At 42.0% G+C, this 18,274-nt stretch overlaps 1 protein-coding gene across 5 annotated transcripts in view; it reads left to right on the forward strand.

Moving 5' to 3' along the window:
- SH3KBP1 (SH3 domain containing kinase binding protein 1) overlaps window positions 1-18,274 on the forward strand; it is a 225,589-nt gene continuing 207,315 nt past the window's right edge. For 2 of the 5 annotated variants that reach the window (XM_041124841.1, XM_041124843.1), the window contains exon 1: window positions 4,323-4,347. In XM_041124841.1, the coding sequence (XP_040980775.1) occupies window positions 4,338-4,347 (10 nt within the window). In that variant the 5' untranslated portion in view covers window positions 4,323-4,337. Of the gene's footprint in view, window positions 608-4,322; window positions 4,348-18,274 lie in introns of those variants that run through there. The other 3 variants (XM_030020196.2, XM_030020198.2, XM_041124844.1) reach the window with 3 other exon arrangements.

Consider the following 18,274-nt stretch of genomic DNA (forward strand, 5'->3'; position numbering starts at 1 on the left):
GTCTCGCGACACTTCCCGCAGCGCCCAGCCGCGCCGCGCCGCTCGCTCCGGCGGCACCGGCGGCAGCAGCAGCGGGGACAGCCGGGTGCTCCTCGTACCCTCGCCCTGCCCCACGCACCGGCCGGCGGGGGAGGACGCCCACCACCCCGTCCGCGGCTCGGCAGTCAGCCGCCTCTGGGCACGCCAGGGCTCGGCCGCGCTTTCTCCCCGGCTGCTCTGCCCGGCGGCAGCGGGGACGCGGGTGGCTGGCAGGAGCGGAGGGCTGAGCCCCTTCTCCCTCGCCTGATTTCTTCTTTTTTCTTTTGGTTTTTTTTTGTTTTTGTTTTTGTTTTTTTTTTAACCCCGTACGCATCCCTATGCTGAGGGAAGGCGGGGTGCTGGTAGCCGGACGCAGAATGCAGCCGGGCTGCGGCGGGTGCTGAGAGCGGCGGCCGCCGGAGGAGGGAGCGGCTCTGTCAGCAGCCTCCTCTCCTTCCCGCCGCGGCGGCGGCGGCTCCGGCTGTCTCTCTCTCTTTCTCCCTCCCTCCCCCGCCTTCGCCGCGGCCAGCCGCCTCAAACTTTCAGCCTGTTTCCGCCGCCAGGCTAAAGCCCAGCTCGACATAAATGGGTGAGTTCCAGCCGCCGAGCTCCGAGTTTGGCGGCGGTGACCGGGGCTCCCGCCCGGCGGGTGGGGTGCGCGCCGCCGCGACGGAGGGCCGGGGGCCGCCAGCCTCCGCCTCACGGCTTTTAACTTCTCCTCCCCCGGCCGAGTCGATAATTGTTTTCATGTGACTAGGCGGGGAGGGGTCGGGGTTTAGCGTGGGCGAGGGGCTGCCGCGGGTGGGTGATCCCCGAGCGGGGCTGACAGGATTACAAGCCCTCCGGTGCACCGGCCGGCCGGCCTCGCCGCCTTCCCGCCCCTCAGGGTGGTGTGGTGGCGGCGGGCCGGGCGGAGAGAAGGCGGCGGCGGTGGGGGGAGGAGGAGAAGGGGGAGCGCGGAGCCCCCGCCCCGGGCGCGCAGGTTGCGCTCCTTGGGTCTGTGGTGGCGGTGGGGAGGGAGGCAGCCGGCGGGCAGAGCGGAGGGGAGGGCGCCGGGCCGCCCCGCCGCGAGGGGGCGGCGGTTGGGGCGGTTGCGCTCCGCCGCTGCCCGTGAGGTGGCTCCCGCGGGCTTCGGCAAGGGGCCGAGCCCGCTACCTGGGCGGCGGCGGCGGCGGGGGGGGGCCCGCGTGTCCGTGTCTGTGTGTGTGAATCGTCCCGTTACGCGGTGCCCGGCGGGATGGAGGGAACAAAAGAAACCGCCTGCCCGCTGGAGCAGCAGCCCCGGGGTGTCCCCGGCGGCCGGCAGGTCTGGAGGCAGCGGCGTGGGGGTGTCCCCGGGCCCCGCCGCTGCCCGCCGGGCCGAAGCGGTGTCGGGGCGCGGGGGGACCCCAGGGCAGCACGGCCGAAGGGACGGAACGCAGCGCGTTAGGCGGGCGGGCGCTTCGCACAGTTTTACCTGTTGTCATACGCTGGCCTTGGGAACGTAGCGGGGCGGGGTGGGGGGAAGGAAAAAAAAAAAAATCACCCCTTTGTTCTTCGAGAGGTTAGTTTGGGGGGTGCTGTCTGAGCGAGGCTGTCAGAGCTGCTGTACCGGCGTGTCAGAAGACGAAGCACCGGCTCCTCGCTATTGACTTTCGGTTAGTCCTCCAGCTCAGGCTGAAACGCCTCCCTTCATCCCCAGGCAGCTCATGCAGCTGTATCGATCTGGGTGAACTCTGATGCTGCTGACAGTGGGCCAGCATCCCAGACCGCCACGTGTAAGTGGGTGCATCGCGGAGGACTCCGTTAGGGTTGGTTTGCCAGCTCGCTAACTAACGCAGCTCTCAACTTCTGCCTTCTGCGGCAACAGATAAGATTTTAGACGTAGTGCTGCAACGAGGTCGAGGGTTTATAACTGCTGAATGGAGCAGAATCTGCCTTTAGTAGGGCATGTCACAAGAAATCATTTTTTTAGTATTATTTTTGTGTTCTTACCCTCTCTCGGTGCGTTTATTTCTTAGTAACTTTCTCTTGCGATACAGTAAGACTTCTCCTATTTCTGCTTAACCCGTAGTCCAAATATTAGCCTTTTTTTAGCTTCACGGTACAAAAGATTAAGGAAAGCGATAAAGGACTTGTGAAGCGCTGATAGAGCTCTAGAAAGGCTTGTGAATACTGTAACTTAGCAGTGAAGGCCATCTTTTTTTTCCCTTTTATCCACCCTTCCTTCCCCTGGGCTGGCCAGGATCGTATACATCTGGCTTCTTTAAAGCTCATTTGGATAATGACTTTCCCAAATCACTGTCATTCAGTCAGACTTTTCTTTGCAAAATGGGAGTGGAGGGAAGGTAGATATGGTTTCATTGCTGTTCGTATCTTCAATGGTAAGTGATTCTTGTAGTTTAAAAACAAATAGAAAAATTGTGCAAGGAAGTGAAGATATGAGTAGTATGAAAACAAAATCTTTCTAGGAGATATCAAATGAAAACAGTTTTATTAAAAACATTGTTAGCATTTTTGAAAGATATTTTAGATGCAGAAGAGGTGAATTCTTTATATGTGCTACACTGTTGAGAGTCCTAATGTTTCAAATTGCTCGTATGCCTTCCATTTTAACCATTTAAATTTTCTGTATGGCACTGTGTATTGTTATTAGTCCAACCCTGTGTATCTGTATGTGTGTGTATGTTACACATATGCATATCTTAAAGTTCAGTGTGCGGCCCCAAGCTTTTTTACAGCACGTACCCCAGACCTCATAAGAAATACAGCTTTATTGATGGTTTATGAGCTTTTCTATGACATTATAGGTAGAGTACCTTAAAGTGAATTAATTTACACATGGAACGGACTTGTCAGGAGAGTTGAGTGAAATAATGGTGGTAGTTCTCTAAACATAAAAGGGGGGTAAGGCAAAGACCTTAAAGGCAATTGTGAATACAGTGGAACAAGCTTGGTCCCCCTCCTTAAATGTCTGAGAAATGAAGAGGTGGTGTTTTGCAGGGACTTGTGTGTGCAGGGGGGTTGTTTGTTTGTTGTTGCTTTTGGGTTTGTTTTGTTTTGTTCTGCTTTATTTTAAGACTACTTAGGATTGCATATGGTATAGAGAACTCCTCAGTCTCATTTGCAAGAGCTTCACATGCCCACGTATCAGACTGTCCTCCTGGAGTTGGAGGTCCAGAAAACAAAGTAAGAAGAAGGCATGGTAGCTGCTTGGGGAAGAACCGGTTTGCAATGTACTGCTTATCAAATTTAGAAAATACAAGAGTACAAGTCTGATTCTAGAAAGCAGAGTTTTAACTGCCATCATCACGAGACAACTGACATTGTGCAGCTCCTTATGTCAGCCGAGACACACCTTCCAACTTCTGCAGTAGATGAAGGAAGATCTTCTTTTCTGCTGTGCAGTCTTTGCTCATCTTCCGAGCACAGACAGTTTAGTACATTAAATGAGGTATGGGTCCTATGTAATAATACCGCTATGAAGCTAAGCAGGTGAAGCCTTCATCATAGTGCTTGTAAATACCAGGTTATAAATAAACACTTTCATCGTCAATGTTTTTTCATCTTAATATTTTTCAAGGTATTGTTAAAGCTTTTCTGTTGGGAAAGGGGAAGAGAGGATACCTTGCTTTTGTTTATGTGAAATCACATTGATCTCCTCTGCTGTCGCCATGTTTAGGAGTTTGGATCCAGAGACAGTTTCGTGCCCTTTGAACCGGTTAGATTACTGATACTGGCAGACAACTATTGTCTGCATGGCTTTACATTAGCAGTTGGCAAAGATGCTGTGCTGTGAAATACTGCAGCTAGTTTGTACGCACCGAAGGACTGTTACAGGAAGAAGTAATGTAATAAAAAAAAATTCGAATCTATGGGAGAGTCTGATTGTTTTGTACCAGTTGCAATCCCTTTTCCTGTTTTTCCCCTGTCTTAATTCTCTTTTTTTTTTCCCTTTCCAAATCCTCCTCAATCCCCTGCCCTCAAGTTCTGCCCTGCTTCCCTCGTCATCCCCTACCTTTTTTATCTTTTTCCCCTCTCTACTTCTCTTTACGCGTTTCAGACATGCCACTTCCTCTTTGACCCTCTCTCTTATCGAAGCATCAGCAGCGGGAGCACTCTGAGCACATTTCCTGCACGTGGGGCCACACTGACCTCCAGCCAGCAAGAGCTGCGCTTGCATCAAAACTTCTGCTTGGCCCCGTGGTGTGACTTGGAGAGTGCTCGCTGCAATGGGAGCCCTGGGGAGCTTAGCTGGTAAACTCTTAACAACTCTACGCTCCTATGTAAAACAAAGCATTTTTGAGGCCTGGGCGTAGCAGAAGTTGCATAAATCACACATGGAAGGCGGTAGGTGTGTGTGTTTGTGGTTCTTGACTACTCTTTGAGGAATTCTCTCTCCAAAATGGTGGAGATTTTGGAGCCTTTCAGCAAAATAGCTGTAAGACATTTTTAAATAGGAGTAGCATGTGTCATTCTTGTCATCCTTGAAAACAGTTGAACAGTTTCAGCTGAATAAGGAAAAATCATAAGAAAGATGATTACGTGATTTTTTTTCACTTCAATTTTTTTTTTTTAATAAGGTTAAACAGCTGTAAAGTGGCTTTATATAGGAAATGTTGTGTAAAAATCCTCCCCAACCTGTAAAAAAGTCTTTATTCTCCTCCTCATGTGGGGTGTTACTCATTTTAATTCTTTTTTTCTCGTTGGTAGGTTTGTTTCTCACAACAAGGCAGGTTGCATTGGAGCTGTTAAGGATCCGATTTCCTGTTGTTTGGTAACAATATTTATACAGCCTGTGAATGTCTTCACGGTCTGAGTTCAAGTGGAGTTTTCATAAACTGTGATAAAATATTTTCAGTAGCCTATATAAAATTTCATACAAAAATAGCTGGCATAAAGCTTTTTTTCCTAGAAATCAAGAGATAATGGCATTTCTGTCATAAAAGGCTGTCAGAGCTGCCTTCTAAATGGACCAAGATAGAGGTCTAAAATCAAGATATATAAAATACATAAATATGTGTGTATATGTAAAAGATTATGGAAATAATTTCTGACAGCGCAGTCTTTTTTGTATGTTGTTGCTTTTAGATCAGAAAGTGTGATAAAGAAGAGAATACTTAAAATAGATGGTTTCTTAAAACAGCAGAATTCTTGCTCCTTTTTGTACTAATCAAAGATTCCTACGTAGAAAATTATGGTAGAGCTGCTAGAAAAGGTATTTTTTTCTGCCCAGTTTTAAGAAATTGTATGTAATAATTAAAACACTTTCTTGAGAAGCAGTTTTATTTTGATATTAATGTTGAGTGCGTACGTATTTCTGTTTAAAACTGCTTCTAATGCAATATATACAATTTATCTGTAATGTCATTCAGATTGCTTCTTTTGTAATTGCTATTCACTGGATGTTAGAGGGTTTTTTTTGAGAATACTGCTGGTAATCATTCTACTAGCAGTGTATCAGAATTCATACAGCAGATCAGCACTGACCTTGTAGATAATGCGTTGACTCCTTCCCCACTTGAAGGGGAAGGGACGCATGTGTTAGGAGGAGAAAAAGGAGACCTTGGTAATGTGAAATGAGCAGCTGAAATTTCAGGTCTGAAATGTTAGAGGTCACTGAAGTGCTAAAAGCAGGTTAGCCCTGATGGGATCAAAGGAGAGAAAACAGCCACAGAGGTAGTATCTGTTGTTTTGCCCTGATACTGCTGTTACAGAGCAAGCTCATAAAAAATTATGATGGATTTTGTATGGTTCCTATCTGGGGTTTTTTTGTTTGTTTTTTTTTTTTAAAATCACAGAATACAAAATCCTGGACCAGGGAGTGGATGTTTTCCTTGGATGCAAAAGCAGGAAGTAGCTGTAGGGCATATCTACGTTCTGTACACTGAGGAATGATGAAAGAATATATTAGGGGGAGGGGAACGAGAGAGGAGATGAGTATCAAGATTCAGTAATTCAGCTAATGTAAAAGTAATTGCTGACAGTCTGCTTCACACAGAGAGGAAACACAATAAAAGCCTTAAGTCCCCGTGTGTGAGGGAATATGCAATACTGCAGTTCAGTAGTCAGGGATTGTATTAGCAAATGGAGTTGACTTTTCCCCCCCTTTTTATTACTGACAATTGAGAAGCATCAGTAGAAGCCAACTCTTGAGAATGCAGTGGTAATGTCCGCTTAGAAGCTGTATGGCGAGATGACTGTTGCGATGTCTCAGCCATGCTTTGCTCCTAACATAACTTTGCCTTAGAGAAAAGAGCATCCTGGATGATGAGCGGTGGAGGGGGAAAGGATGTCTTTGTTCTCGTTCCTATAGCAGTTTGTATTCCACTGGGGGTGTTGCTGAGAATTTGTGCTTCTGTTTTAGGATGAAGAGTTGTCTATAGAGTTGTGGATCAGAGATTACGTCAGTGCCGAAACAATTCTCCTCAGCAAGGATAATGCAGTATAGAAAGCTGGGCAGTTATATGAGGAAAACATCCTTAACTTCTAATTAATCTGTAGCATCAGTATAAAGTGGTGCCTTTTGAACTCTGCCTTTGAATTTCATTAGAAGTATTATATAGAAGGAAAAAGTTCCTCTTCATCTCCTCCTCACTCTTTCGTACTGTGCAGCTAAATCACTTCTGATGATTGAAACCAGCTCACACCAAAAACGGTGTAAGTAAGTCTATTAGTTTATTTGAAGACCAAAGTCAGCATTTGTGCGCAACTCCCCAGGGAACTAATGCTTTTTCAAAAATGTCTATATAGATTCGTTGCGTGTGTTGCAAGCCAAGGCCCAACTTGATCCCATGGCAGCAGGGTTGGACTAGGTGATCTTTAAAGGTCCCTTCCAACCCAAACCATTCAAAATTTTAATTAGCTTTCACTATTTAATTAGCTTTCAGTGGTCACACTGCCCATACTTAAAAATTAGGTGTTTTGTGTCCCACAAGTAATTTGTAATAAATGAATTTATGCGACCTGTCTTTAAAAAAACAACAAACAAACAAATGACAAAAACCAACAGAAAAACCCCAGCAAAATAGAAATCCCCATGTCATGTTGTGTCCTCCACTTGCAGTTTCCAGCAGCTTGCTTGTTAATTTACAAAGCAACATGTTGGTGCTTTTTATTGATAATGAGGTCTCAAAACAAACACACACAAAAATCACTTCAGGGTGTTTTCCTGTTTGATTTGGTTTGGTTTTGTGGAAAGAAGTTCTTGGAGGTCAGTGCAACTGCTGGTGCTGTTCTGTGCTGTATTGACTACCCGTGTCAGCCTGACTCTCTTTGTGTGTAGCACTGTCTTTCCACATAGCTAGATTTATAAAGGTTTTGGTTAAAGGTAGCAGAAGTATTAGAGTATAAATGTACACGTACAGAACTTTTCATTTTTGGGCCAAATGTAAAACCATTCTTTGAGAACTCTCATCTCAGCTTTAAATCGAATATGTCCTCTCTCTGTGGTTGCTGATTCATCCTCACCACTGGCAAGAAACATTTTTAATACTCTGGTAACTTGGCAGAGGGGATTTTTTTTCTGTGATAGGCTTGTGCAGCACTGAAAATTTGCTTTCCTTGTGGCAGATACAAAACTGGCAAGCAGCAAGACCTCGGCTTAATTTTTCAGTGTTTTTCTCATTCCTGCTGTTTTTTCTGTGAGGTCTCACCAACCTCTTATTGAGCTGTTAGTGCTCTTCTGTCTCTTTCCAGCTGTAAAAGGGCACACCAGAAATTCCAAAGTACGTCCAGAAAAAGATGCCTTTATTTTGGGGTTTCATTATGAAAAGGTTTAAAAAACTTTTTGCTGTCAAATTCAGAACATTTATAAAAAAAGTGGTTTAGCTTTGGCCTTATGTTTCCAAATGTAAGGATTAATGTCTTGCTTTTGAAGAGTGGTGGTGCTTATTTATAAACAGTATTTGAATGTTTTATGGATGAAGACTGATTACCTAGATATTTTTCTTTTTCATCAGCCATTTCTTATGCATGTGTCCTTATTGTCATCAACCGCTTTATGGAAAAATATCAAGACCTTTCACTCTAGGCAAGAGCATCTTAATTTCCTATGAAATAGTCTGGGTACTGTATTTCAGCGAGACTGCAGAACTGCAGTGTTTGTTGAATACAAATATCCAACTTTCCTGCTTAAACTATCAGATTTAAAAGAACAGCAAACACACAAACCAGCCAAAACCCCTCAAACAACTCCTACCAAAAAAACCCCCAAATCCTAGAAGAACCTAACTTTGTTCCCATCAGCTTTTAAATGACTGGGCAAAGGGAAGGGAAGGAGAAGTAGGTGCAGAGAGTAAAGCCCTCTAGTCAAGGTTAAGCTTGAGAAGCCTTGCCTTGAGTGCATGATCAAACGGTTTGTGACCATAGATATTTCTGAACACCTGAGAGCGAGCACCAGCACTTCCAGGCAGGGTATCGTCCTACTAACTGGGAAAAGAAAAATGTACCATGTGAAGGCCTGTCTGATAGCAAGAAATGTGTGGAACTTCACTTGCTGATACAATGGAAATTTAAATACCAGTTCCAGAAGAGTACAGGAGATGTCTGCAAATTTGTGGGCCCTCATGATATTAAAGACTTTTTCCTTAATGGCATGCGCCACGCTTTATTCTTCAGTTTTACTTTTTGTTCAAGGAAACATCAAGCTGCCAACAGTTGTTGAGAGCACTGGATTGGTAGCTTACAAACTTTGCTGTGTTTTTAGATTGCGTGTGGGAAAGAAAAGGTTAATCACTATGCAGTCTTGAAATTGAGAGTTGGTTCAGACTTAAATATTTTGATACTGAAGTCAGATGGTTTAAATGGGCTCCAACTAGTAGATTTGAATGATTTTGATACACTTCTGTGCTTTTGTTGTGTTTTTGTTTAATGGAACTGGTAACATTTAAGTTTGATCTCATTTTAAGATTCTAAGCCATTTGCTGCATTGAGCTGATCATTTAACTAGTTCAGTCATTAATCTCAGTCTGATACTGAACTGTTTTTTATTTTGATTTCATTGTTAATTGCTGTATTCTTAATGCTGGAAATGTGTTCTTTGTAGCTATTTTTGTTAGTAACTTTAACAACTTAGTTCTGTGTCACCTGAAAAATTAACAATAACTTGTGGATTTCATTGGATTTTAGCTAGCTAGCTTATACATTTGGCCAGCTTCTCAGTTGCTTCTTTTTGTAGCAGTCTATGAGTCTTGTTGGTCATAGTAAGCCAAGGCCAGCTATACCTGTATAAAACTGCTCCAACTTCATAGAGGTAGCATGTATCTATTAGAGGAGTTTCTGAGTGTAGTTAATCCAGTTTAGTTAACTGCTGGTTTATTGGTGGAAGTTCTTCATAGAGCAGAAAAAAGTACCTACTATGACTTCTTCCTTGCTTGACTGAGTGCTGCTGAAGGCTTGAACTGGGTGTCCTGTGTGATGAAAAGAAATGTACCTTTAAACAGCCAACTCATTTGTACAAGGAAGATCAGCTCTTTCTGTTGCAAGAAACAGCCTTTCAACTGGGAGAGAAATCTCACTGCTACTGTTGCTGTCGTCTTTGGTTACAATTGTTTTTAATGTTCATCTGCCCGGACAGCTGCTATTTCTTCCTCCGTCCAATAATCTCTTCTAAAATAGGAGAGATCTTTATTTTCTTTGAAACTTTATATTAAAGTCCATTGGATCTGCTGATCACTTCATTCATCAAATACCTTTATTTAGGTGCATTTACAAACAGTTGAAATACACTTGTCAGTTTTATTTGGACCACTGAGGTCAGCTTGAATGGTCTTTGTTCTGTCACCTCATACTGCCTTTCAGAATTGCTTGCTTTGATTTGCATTAAGCATGCTACTTATTTTAAAGACTACAATTTTTGTGTGTGAAGCACCTATAAATAGTGCTTTTGATTAGCTGACATCTCAATTATCTGACTGTGGCTCACGGAAGATTGAGATAAGATGCCATCTAGTTCATGATGAACTATGGTTTGACAATTCAAAGTCGTCTGCGCTGGTTCCGGAGTCATGAGGAATCTATTAATATGTATTCCTCCATAATGTATTTGATAGTTTGTTCACAGTTGTGCAGAAAACAGTCTTGTTTGTTCCTGTGTGTTTCTCGTTCCTTCACCTCATTCTGTCAGAAAGCAGTTGCTCCTCTTCCTATCGCTTATAGAAGTGCATGTATGCTTCTTTCCCCTTGTAAGTTGTGTTTTGTTGCTGGCTTGGGTTTGTTTTGGTTGGGTTTTTTTGGGGGAGGGGGGTGTTTAAAATAAATCTACATCACTCTTTCTCACCTGTTTCTAGGAAAGATGCTTCCCCCCCCCCCCCCCTTCAGATACCTGATGCTCTGTCATCTTTTCTCATACACTTCCATCAAATTCATCTTTCCTTCTCTTTCTTCTGTCTTTCAAGTGCACTACTTCTCTTTTTAGGAAACTTTCCTATATACTTCACTTACACAGTCTCGAAACTCCCTATATTAAGATGCAAAGATCTACAAAATTTTGAAGACAATCTGGTGTGGAATACAGCAAAATTGTGGGTGGTCCTTTATGAATTTTGCCTCAGAATTAGGGAAACAAGAAGCCTTCAGCTGGTATCCCATAAACACCGCGTCAGGAAGGAGAGGGACTGTCTTTTAGAGACTATTGCTTTAGTCCGCTGAGTTTTTTCAGAGTCTGAATTGGTACCCTGGAAGTTAAATGCTGAGGTGTGTGTTGCACATTGTGTTTTGCCAGCCACGTTTTTGATATTTTCTGATGGAAGAGTGGTGCCTTTGGTGTGTGGAGAAGAACAAGTTGTGGAAGTTGGCAAAGCCAAATGCTGAAGTTCCAATGTTTTTTAATTCAGAGAACTTAAAAGCAGGATGTTGCTATTTTAAGTAGTATTTCAGTTCCTGTCTGTTCAAGTCTGTCAGTGTCTCTCTCAAGAACCAAAACCAAGGAGCTGATGTAAATGCAGCCTTACAAAGCAGAGATCTTAAATGCAAGGAATGCTCTCTCTTTACCTCTCTAGACCATCTGGAATGTAGCATTAGTTTTGGCTTCTGATTTCTTTAGCTCCAAGAGCTTGGATCATTGGAAACCAGGGAAGGTCATTAGAAGATTGTTCAAATGGATGGAGCCCAGGAACGTTTTTCTCAGATGAGGGAGAAGTAGAGCTTTCTGCTTAGCCTTGGAAGAAGTGGTCAAGGCAGATAACATTCAGTGACAGCGTTATTTCTGTCCTCTCTAGTTCTCTTGGTTGTATGGTTTTAACCTGCACGCTGCCTCTTGGATGCCATAGAAAGATTTTGTGCCAGCATCTGAGGAGGTTCTACTCGTCTTGAGTAGAATCTGTCGTCTTGTCGCTTCCTTGTCCACACGCTTTGTTCTGTTCCAGACAGTACCAGTGTTGGTAACTGGGGGCGGATGGGAGGAGGAGGAGGTTGTCAGAAGAATAATTACTTATAAAACAATAGGGTTCATTGCCTCTGTTGATGTTTACTTGGGTTCCACAGAGCTCCATCCTGCTGCTTCCTCCCCTTTCTCCCCACATCCTCAGTGCAGCAATGGGCTCTTCTGTCTAAATGCTGACTATTGTTTGTGCTTGTGCTCCATACGCAGCTCTGCGGAGCGTTCACATTCAACCAGCACACAGTGGCTCAAATTCCCTGTTGGAGCAATGCTGTCATCGGGTCACAAGCTGGTCTTGCTCGCAATGAAAGTCAGTGGCAAACTTTCAGATGTAGTTGTTTGGCTAACAGCAGTTTTTGCTTTCAGGATTGTTCTTCAAAGGAGGAGCTCTGTGTAGTATCTCCTCTTTGGATGTTTATTCTAGTCATAAATGTTAAGGAAGATCTCTTGGAAGTGAGCATGAGTGTTTCTTCAGGTGGAGACTTTTTGAGTTCTTTAACCTGCTACCAGAGATACCTGTTAGAAGAGCTGTGTCTTCCTGTGTGAAACCTCTGCTTTCTGAAAGGCTTTGCTGTGTTCAAAATCCAGAGAATTTCTCTTAAGAGAAAATGAAGATAAAAAATGTTAATGGAAGTGCCTCCTTGCCCAGGCCTAATTGACACATGGGATTTTGAAAAGCACCGTGAAAGCAAAACAGAGAAGCTAATGGCTGTCATGTGGGAACATTTTTGTTCATAAGAGCAAAAAAAAGTATGTTAGTTTGTGAATTCCATTTATTGTGACATCCAGAAGAAATTACCTGCAGAAACTGATTTGAGCTGAGAAAAGAGAGGCATTAAACATACCATTTAAAACTTATTTCTCCAGAATTGCATCCTGAATTCTAAAATTGAAATTTGAAAGCTTTTTAATGCACAGAGTCAACACATGTTATCTGATATGATAGTTAAGTTTATTTGCCCAAAGGTTGTTTGGAACTTGTGAATCTTTATATGTAGTAATTTCTGTTTCTAAAACAGCATTTTTTTTCCAGCACTATTGCTCTTACCACAGTTTGAAGGAGAATAAAAGAATCTGATGTAAAAAAAACAAGTTGCTAAGGATTATGAGCAGCGGTCTTATGAGACTTCTTTATTAATCAAGAAAAAATATGATGTTGGTGGGTGGTAAGGGTGTTATTTTAATCAAATGTGTCCTTCCTCCAAACACTCCTACCTTACCTTCCATTGTTGCTCACATAATTGAGCAACTTAGTTGTTTTTTTTTTTTTAACAACTTAGGTGATTTTGGGCTATTTTTCAGTATGATCTAAAGGTTAGTGGAGATGGTTTAATGCCGGCATGTAAATCTTGTATTGGACCATAGTGGTGAAATGCAAATTACCTGTGGTCTGAACTCTTGCACTTGGAGCTATGAGCCCCAGCACACACATAGCTTTTGTAACTCCTGTAATGCCTGGCAATCTGTTGTGTGTGCAAACACGATAGTAAGTGTCCTTTCATTTGGCTTATAAATTACAAAACTGCTGAGGGGTTCCATACTGGGCCTGACCTGCCTCTGAATGCAAAGTTTTGTAGATTGAATTGCTTGTATTTATGTAAAAGAGGGCTAGAAGAAAAAAAGAAAAAAGCTGATTATTTCTCTTCTACATCAAGTCCAGGTTCTCGCTGTTGTACAACACATCTCTTCGTGACAGTTTCTAATGCATCAGTTAAAACATGGCACTGGTTTGTAGTCTTAAGGTTTGATGGGTCAAATCACAAGAGCTGCTGCCAGGGTAAATGTTTTGCAGCTGCTGTCTTAAAAATAATAGAATTCCATGAAACTGAGGGAAAACAACAGAGCTTTGAAATTATTGTAAGACACCATGTTTGTCTGCAGCTGGCATTACACAGCGAAGAGCTGTAACACAGTCCAAGGATTTTGGCTGTATCTTCTTGCAGAAATTACCACTTCCAACACCAGGAATACCACAACAGGATGTATCTGTGCACCACTTCTCAGTCTAGTTACTTGATGTAAACCCATTTTTATCAGTACTTCAAGCAAATGTGGCTAAGATGCAGAGGAGTATGTCCTATTCTCCCCATCCTCCTCCTGTGCAAAAGGGTGACTACTTTTGGCAAAGACTGTGGTGATAGTAACAGCTTAGGCGTCTATAGTGAAAACCTCCAAGCTCATCTGAGATCATATTCATAATTACGCTCATGCTTCTAGTCTGGTTTTAATGAGACTAGGTGAATGTTACTGCTGTAGAAGTTCTGAAGTTTTAATGATTAAACGCTATGCAGTACACAATATGAAGATTGTGAACAAATTGTTGACCACAACCTCTTCTCATGTTCCTGGGAGTTAAATGATGGTACATCATATCACTGAAAAGGTAATTGTTCCCTGGCTTTCCATTTTTTTAATTTATTTGACCTTCCACCTCAGTGCCTATCCATCAAAATCTACAAATATTATCAAGGCAGCCTGGGGACTAGAATCACGTGGCAGTTATATTGGACTAGTACTTCTGAGTAATCTTCAACAGCAGTTACTTTCACAGCATCAGCTTTTCTATCCTGCTTCCTTTTTTTGTTGATACATTCATTTGGTAGCAATTCTTATTAATTTAGCCAAATGGTAATTTTATATATAGTTTTAGCTATATTTAGCTGTAAGTAATCTTCTTCCTTTTTGCTCTGAAGAAGTAACTAATATCCTTCCTAGCTTCTCAGTTGTCTGAGAATGTGATTTAGAAACCGCAAAAGTAGCATTACTTACAAGTTTTTATGAATATATATAGTTTGTCAAATGGGAATTATTTGTCTTTGCTTAGCTTAAGTTACAGTCCTCTTCTCCTTTCCTATTTATCTCAGCAATGGGTATAATCCTTTATACTTTTCAGAACTTTGAATTATTTTTATGGATTTTGGAGGAGGCAGGAACTCATGTTAAGATGATGTTAAATGTTTCCCTCTGAATCTAATGTCTTCCATGTCTTCTGGATGGCTTCTTGTGTGCATTGGTATCTGAGGGGAAGAACAATGTTAAAACAAGTGAACCAACTCTCAAGACAGTTTTGCCTCTAAGAGGCACTGTATTACTGCAGTTACAGGTTAATGCAATGCGCATCGTCTATGAACTTGATGACCATGTGAATCAAAAGTAAGTTTGTTTGTGAATGCTGTATATTGGGAGCATCTGCTGTAGTTGGGAGGTACTTTGATTGATAGAACCAATGAATTACAGTAAAATTAATCTCTTTCAGTAGCAACAGTCTTGATTCTAGCAGTTTGTTGTCTGAGGCAGAAGGACCGCTTTGCCCTGCAGGAAGAGATTAATCAATTCGTGGAATACAAGTGCTTCCTAGACTGCTAGTCACATGAATGCCAAATATGATCTATGCAATCCCCTTCTTTCAAAAGGGTTAAGGAGACTTGGCCCAATAAAATCTAACATGTATTGTTGGATCCAAAGTGGCATATAAGGGAGCCTTTGGGAATACAGATATAACTGCTGCCATTTAGAACTACCACAATGATCTTTTCTTTCCTTGCTTACTCCATAGTTGTGTGAACATCTCTGATGACCAGATGGGTTTTGGCATATTGTTTAAAAAGTTTGTATCGGAGATAGGAGTGTGATATAATAAATTCAGTGAGAGGCAACTACTGTGATAGGCCTAAGAGAAGCTTAACAAATTCATAACGTTTATTAGAAGTACTTGCCTGAAGTTGTTTACCACAGAATTGCTATGAGATGCGTATTTTATATGGAAACGCCCCACGTATATACAGAAATACAAATGCACTGACTTCCTGTTGTTCTTTACCTAACTGTAAATGCAAGATTTTTGCGATGAATTGTGGTCATACCAAATGCCTCAGCTGGAATATAAAGTATTTCTTGTCCTGCTGGGCAAATTGCACTAGAATAACTTGGTGTTTGTGTTTTTTAAAAGCTGGAACCAAGCACACCGATCCCCCTTTGAAAACCAGAAAACTAGCTCTCCTCTTTTCCTGGAGGACAGCTCGGGCGTTACGTCAGCTGGAGTGGCTTCAGCTCTGCTGCTGCCCAGAGAAGAGTCACGTCAGGACAGCCCTAGGCCAAGCGTTCACTCTGTCCTCCAGATTAGGTTTGGGTTGGGGTCCTCTGCACAGCTCCTCTCTTTCTGTGGCTGCGTGTGTGCGTACGCGTGAATGCTTCCCATCTGTCCTAAGTGCTCCGTGGCTGCCTACTGGGTTTCCAATGAGTGTGCAAGTTGGGCGGAGAGCATTTGTGGCCTGTGGGAGGGACTGGGACGATAACATAAAGAGGTCCATGTGCAGTATGACTTCGGTCGCCCCTTCTGTGACAGCACTGCTCTTTGCTGGAGTGATTCAGTGAAGATACTATTCTAGGACTGTGACCTTTAGCTCCCCCCCATTGTTTTCGAAAGGGAAATAGGAGAATATAATGTAAACTGAAAGCTGTTGTCTTAGCAGAGGAGCTGCTGTTTATCATGTACCATGGATTTAACCTCTTGAAGATTGAATAGTACAGGTTTTCCTTCTGCTACTGGTTTCTCCTCCCTCTTGAGCTTTTCTTTTTCATGAAGCTGAATCCTTGCAAATACTTTTAACAGAGAGTATTATTCCTGATAGTAAGTGTTGCAAAAAGAAAAAATGTTTAAAAATGAAGAAAATTTGGAATTAATTTTTCAAGAAAATTATGGTTCTTCAATAATTGCATGCAATCAAGCAAATACAAAATGTTTAAGTTATTTTTTTTCTGCCACAGACGTGCTACAAAACTCAGAGCTTATGCTTTCTTAAAAATCCCAGTTGCAATCTACATTTAGGCTGTAAAGTTAGTGGTTTATTATTATTATTATTACTTTATTGGTTTTTGTGTGCCTTTCAGAGGTAGTACATGGCAATGGGCATTTCCATTTTGGTAGAGTGATGCCTCAAAGGGCTGTTCAGTGGCTCCTTCATCTAGAATTATAAAGTGTGAGGACATTGAGAGAGTTGAGTCCTTACAAACTGCAGATGATTTTGTTCTCTGGTAGAAGAGCACTGTCTGAACTCTTCCTCCTTCCCAGATGCTAACAAGCATTTAGTTCTAATCATCATAGAGAAGTTATAGCACGATGCCTGCAATAGCTGTGATGGTTTTGGATAGGGAGGACTTTTGGAGCCCCAGATGGGCATTCAGTGGTTACACCAGTGCATTACCCTTTCATCAGTGCTGTGCCAACTGTAGTAAATCCTGCCAGACCATATGTGAATCTATCTCCCTCCTCTTCCCTCAAACATATTTGTACCACAGCATCCCACATGCGATCGGCCTGCCAGCTGCTCAGTGTTCCTAGAGTCCAGAAAACAATGGCCTTCTAGGTCATATTTGGTCTTCAGGCCTTCTGGCCCTCCAGGTCTAGGCTAGGAAACCAGCACTATGGAATGTAATGTAGTTTGCTGTTTGGTTTGGGGTTTTTTTGTTTGAGTTCAGAATGTAAGTCATGCTTTGTCATTTGGTCAAATAAAAGATACTGATTTTTTCCCTCCTGGTGGCTCCTAATGTTCTACTAAGAATTTTATTGCAACCTGTTGTACAGCAAAAATGCTGATTAGTTTTTTGGTGGTTTTTTTTTTGTAAACTATGCCCATAAGCACTAAAAAAAAAAGCATAGTATGTTCACCAGTTTGTACCTAGGTCTTTCAAACAGAACAGCACATTTGAAGTAAGACCTTGTCTAGCAAGTTTTGAGGCAGGTGGAATTTGATGGCCAGATTGTTAACCTGTTATAAAATGTACTTATAATGAAAATGTTCATAAACTATTAAGTATTTGCTACCAAATGAATCTTTGTAACTGCTTTATAAGGGAAATATGGTGTAACAGAAAGGCAACACATTCCAACTTCTTGATTAATAGGTTTTGATAATTGGATCAATTTACTGTAGGTGGTAGAGAACATGAAGCCTACTGTAGTCACTGAGAACTTCCTGTAGAGGCTTATGCAGAGTGTGACATAAGAGTAGGATTGTTATGTGATGCCTGTCCATGCTGTTAAGTCTTTGTTACTTCTGAACGGTTATCTTTATGCAAAAGAGAAAAGCTCTGTTGCACTCTCTTCTCTGGACATGTAATTTGAACTTTAAATTAAAGCTTTAGTGTAGAAGATTTGAAGGTAGTTTGTCTAGTTTCAGTTCTGTTTTTCTGGGGTAAGCCAATGCAACATGTGTGTTTATCATTCACGTGAAGCTGAGTGACTAACAAAAGTGAAAACATAAAACTTAGAGTGGAGAAGCTAATAACTCTTTGACTGCCATGTCTAACTGTATATACTAGTTTTAAGGTCTGCTTTTGTGTGTGAAACCGCGCTGCTGCAGAAGGTGGTGTTGCCATATGGATGCTGTTACTTGGGTGGAATAGTGCCAAAGACGTTAGTAACATTTCCATTGTGCCTACACGCTTCAGATGTCACCAGGAGCTGATTTAATAACATAGTTTTTGTTGCACAGTAGCAAATCTTTGTTTCTTTTCTTGATTCATTTCTTGCTTGGAAAGACACTGTACAGTAATTGAAAATAGCATAAACTGAGACACTTCTGTCTTTAAATATTGGTGGCATTATTAAAGAAATGCTTATTCTGACTAGGTCAGTTTTAAGAGATTAGATTTTACTTGTAATTTAAAATGTGGCAAGGAAACAAAATAATCAATAGGAAAAATGTTTATAATTGTCAGCAACATAATTTCATGTGTATATGTAAGACTAATTTGGAGAATGAAAGGTGGGAAGAGTTGAACTTTTAATCAACAGGTTTTTTCCCAGATATGCTTATTTTAAATATAGCTGAGAGGTTACATTTCAATTCCTGGTTCATACCATTAACGTTTCAAATTTTGTATTTTAAACCCAAA

This window comes from Aquila chrysaetos, chromosome 7 (genome assembly GCF_900496995.4).
Source record: "Aquila chrysaetos chrysaetos chromosome 7, bAquChr1.4, whole genome shotgun sequence".
Taxonomy (NCBI): Eukaryota; Metazoa; Chordata; class Aves; order Accipitriformes; family Accipitridae; genus Aquila; species Aquila chrysaetos.